This window comes from Cyprinodon tularosa, unplaced genomic scaffold (assembly GCF_016077235.1).
Source record: "Cyprinodon tularosa strain WSP-4 unplaced genomic scaffold, ASM1607723v1 ctg52, whole genome shotgun sequence".
Taxonomy (NCBI): Eukaryota; Metazoa; Chordata; class Actinopteri; order Cyprinodontiformes; family Cyprinodontidae; genus Cyprinodon; species Cyprinodon tularosa.
In genome coordinates this window covers 3,205,867-3,210,020 of record NW_024039252.1, presented here as the reverse complement: position 1 = coordinate 3,210,020, position 4,154 = coordinate 3,205,867, and the positions used below count along the sequence as shown (strand labels likewise).

The window sequence follows — 4,154 nt, the reverse complement described above, 5'->3', positions numbered from 1 at the left end:
CCAAAAATAAAATAAATAAATGTAGACACTCAAAGATAGATAGATAGATAGATAGATAGATAGATAGATAGATAGATAGATAGATAGATAGATAGATAGATAGATAGATAGATAGATAGATAGATAGACAGACAGATAGATAGATAGATAGATAGATAGATAGATAGATAGATAGATAGATAGATAGATAGATAGATAGATAGATAGATAGATAGATAGACAGACATTAATGTTGAAACTATTTACAGTTTTTCTTTTCTGTGTTGTATAAAAATATTAAGCATATGCGTTTGAGCGCTTGGTTAGAGGGATTAGACCAACTATTGGCCCCAATGGCCCCCGTTCTCCCCCTTAGTGGCGCCTCTGCTTTATAGGTGCATTCCCAGATTATGCACCTCGAGAGAATAATGAAATCACGCGTGATAACGCAGTGATGCTCTGCCTACAAACAATCCCAGGGCCTTACTTTTTCTATAATTAGTATGTTTGAGCGGTCAGATGAAAACATGAAAGAAGTTGTGCAGAAAGCACCTGTATCCTACCAGAATTAACCTCAGCGGACCTGTCTCAGTTTAAAGCTATGCGCCCCTATAGGCTGAAAGCAGGCGAGATTTAATTGGTTTGAGCTCCCAGCATATGTAAATGAAAGCGAATGGCTCCTCCTATGCACCTGATAGGGCAGTATTTACAGCTCTTTACAGCAACGACCCGCGGCACTGTTTCCAACAACGCAGCGACGCACTATGACACTCCGCTGGACTTAAGCAATAAGGATTTCCGTCTTTACGCAACAAACTTTAAGCCTTGCAGAGTGTTTGCTGGTAGAGTAAAAGTTTGCGAAAGTTACCCTCTTGTTTTCCAAGATGCCACGCTCTTTTCTGGTCAAGAAGCACATAAACTCCACTAAGAAGCCAAATTACAGTGAGCTCGAAAGCCCAACAGGTGAAGATTATTTATTTTTTAAAGTTTAAAGGAACTTTGTAAAGTTTTTTTTTTCTAATACACACATTTCTTTTTTTTAATTAAATATGCCAGACCATTTCTGAAATCTGTGCTCCTCACTCAGTCAGGTAACAGTTTTCACCCCACGCTTTTTCTTCCAGTGTTCATCACCCCGCACTTCTACAAGGGCCTCCCCCTGTCCGTCATCCCGCAGCCGGAGATCCTGAGCCCGCCCGCCTACAGCCCCATCACCGTGTGGACCACCAGCAGCCTGCCGCTGTCCCCGCTGCCCAGCGACCTCTCCCCCATCTCCGGATACCCATCGTCTCTGTCTGACACCTCCTCCAAGGACCACAGCGGCTCAGAGAGCCCCAGGAGCGATGAAGATGAGCAGATGCTCGCAAAACTGACGGATCCCAGCGGGGTGGATGTGGAGAAGTTTCAGTGCGCTCTGTGCAGCAAATCCTACTCCACCTACTCTGGACTGCTGAAGCACAAGCAGCTGCACTGCGATGCCCAGGCGAGAAAATCATTCAGCTGTAAATACTGCGAGAAGGAGTACGTCAGTTTAGGAGCTCTTAAAATGCACATCAGGACTCACACCTTGCCTTGCGTTTGCAAGATATGCGGGAAAGCTTTTTCAAGACCATGGCTGCTCCAGGGGCACATCAGGACGCACACTGGTGAGTGGGTGGATGATTAAGATTCAGGCCTTTTGGGTTAAGAAAGCAGCTTGATCTAGTCGAATTACTAAAACTAACGGGGGAAAAAGTTTGCTATTTTAGTTTATCTTGTTTTACTTGAATAAGACTAACTCAGAGCTTGATGTTAATGCATCCTCATTAAGCCTTTGTTTTCATTTCTGCATCCACAGGCGAGAAGCCTTTCTCCTGCCCACACTGCAACCGGGCGTTTGCAGACAGGTCCAACCTTAGGGCTCACCTACAGACCCATTCGGATGTGAAAAAATACCAATGCAAGAACTGCTCCAAAACCTTCTCCAGGATGTCTCTTCTGCACAAGCATGAGGAATCTGGCTGTTGTACAGCTCACTGAACTGGGAATACATTTCTGTGCCTTTAGTAGCTTTTTTTTCTTCCCCCAAAAAACTGCAGGAAAGGTGTCAGGGAATTACAACAGCTATCGCAGAACGCACAGGTGGTCCAATTCATTTCAAACTGAGAAATAGCTCAGATATCACGTTTTTCTTTTTTTTCTTTTTCCAATCAGCGCTCCTGATTGCAATCTGTTGAGCTCCTATGGAATATACTAACCTACCTGTGCTTTTCATGCACTTTCTGCTTGTTCAGAAAGTTTTCCAGGCCTTTACAATGTTATCTCTTCAGTGTTTGTCCCAACTTTTTTACACAAGCATTAACCAAAAGCTGCCATATTATTGGCAGTGTGACTGTAAACCAATGTAATACTAAAGCCATTGCTACATAGGGAACAAGTGCAAACTTAAATGTAAGGAGAGTATCATTAACTTTTGCACAGTCTGTAGAAACAGCTGGCCAGCACTCTGATATAGCAGAACAAGTGCCTCACTTTTACTCTGCAACCTTATGTATTTTTCAGCCAAAGGGTGCCTTTTTTATACATATTTTTATATATTGAATGTAAGTGTGACTGAGATGATTGTACATTAACAGTGAAAGCTGTGATGCTGAATGATTTTGATATTTTCACATTTTTTTATGACACTTTTAAAAATAAAAGATGTTTTTGTATAAATCCTTTGGCATCCTTCGAGTTGCTTTTCATCTCTCCTTAAGCAGCTCTTTTCAAACAGGAAGGACTCAGCTGGATTTACTGATTGTCACACACTTCAAAAAAGGGACAAAGCTCGCGCAGGGGAAAAAAAAAAAGGGATAAAAAAAGTAAATGATATTTAATCTGGCTTGCACCATCTCTTGTTATGGAGATGCTAAAAAATGAGGAGCGAGGTGACTCAGCTTCTGTGTCAGGCCTGAACCTGTTCCCTGTGAACCTGTCCAGACATCAAACAACCTTGAAATTTAACACATACTAGCTATATTGATCTGCACTCACTTGTTATACCCTCTTGAGGGTCGCTGACTCTGCCTTTGCCCAAAGATGTGCCTAGTTGAAAGTGAAGGAATATGATGAATAAAAAAACACAAAGTCGTAAAAGATACACTGAAAAAATACCTTATTTTAAACTTAAAGCTCATGTCACTAAGAAACTAGAGTATTCCAATCTCATAATTTTAATGTATCTGACCAAAAGATCAAATTTGAGTTTGCATTGAGGACCTCCCTGATTTCCGCTGTGCTTGCTATGAAGGATTATATAGATTTCCTCTGGCTACATTTTGTTACCATATGCTGCCTTGCAGCAGAAAGAGATTAGACTACAAAAAGTGCAACGCCTTAAGCGATACAGTCAAAGCTGAACTCCATCTAACACACCCAAGAGTGTATTCCGGTTTGCACTACTGCCTGAAACGTTGCTGACCAAGAAGATGGGATCTGACAAACAAGACACTTGTTTTTGAACTGCAAAGGGGGGATTAACCACCCTGTAGGTATATTCTCTCCTGTGACTCACCAGGGAACTATTTTAGTTCCCCACCTCCGTTTAGACCTGCCTGAAAAGCAGGTGCAGCGAGCAGGACACCAACCCACAGCCACGGCTCCACTGACACAGCAGCAACACCAACCGTGGCCTAATCTGCCAATGGAACAAGCATGCAGGTTCTATTATTCAACCCATAAAAGTAAAGTACCATCAAGAGGGCACTCTAAACTCTCAAAACACTTCCTGTCCTCACTTCTCTTTGGAGGGTTTTATATCTCTCCATCCGTTGGCAGAACTTTATCTTGGTAACATAGAGCAAGGGAAATTTGGATGCTATAAATCCTGTTAGCTTTATAATCTGGCTTGATCTTCCTTTTACAGCAATAATTAACCGCCTGACTGGTTTCTCGGATAATAACAACAATGTATTAAACACCCCCCACCCCCACCCACCCAAACATGAATATTTGATTTAGCAGTTGAGACAGTATAGCGGGATGAGATGGGGGGCGAGAAGGAGCAGGGACCTATTTGTTTTGAAGCATGCAGCTATTAGAGGATGTGTCGAAGAAAGCGAGAGCAAATATTTGCCAGATTGCGGGGACTGCTGATAGTTGCGCTGTTGTGTTAAAATCTTTATGACGGCAAATGCAGGTAGAGGAGATGCCCT

At 42.4% G+C, this 4,154-nt stretch overlaps 1 protein-coding gene across 1 annotated transcript; it reads left to right on the top strand.

Moving 5' to 3' along the window:
* Nucleotides 1-699: 699 nt before the first annotated feature.
* Nucleotides 700-2,679, top strand: snai2 (snail family zinc finger 2). Its single transcript, XM_038303883.1, has 3 exons — nucleotides 700-942; nucleotides 1,104-1,625; nucleotides 1,817-2,679. The coding sequence occupies exons 1-3, from the start codon at nucleotides 864-866 to the stop codon at nucleotides 1,996-1,998; spliced, it is 783 nt and encodes a 260-aa protein (XP_038159811.1). The 5' UTR covers nucleotides 700-863; the 3' UTR covers nucleotides 1,999-2,679.
* The last annotated feature ends 1,475 nt before the right edge of the window (nucleotides 2,680-4,154 follow it).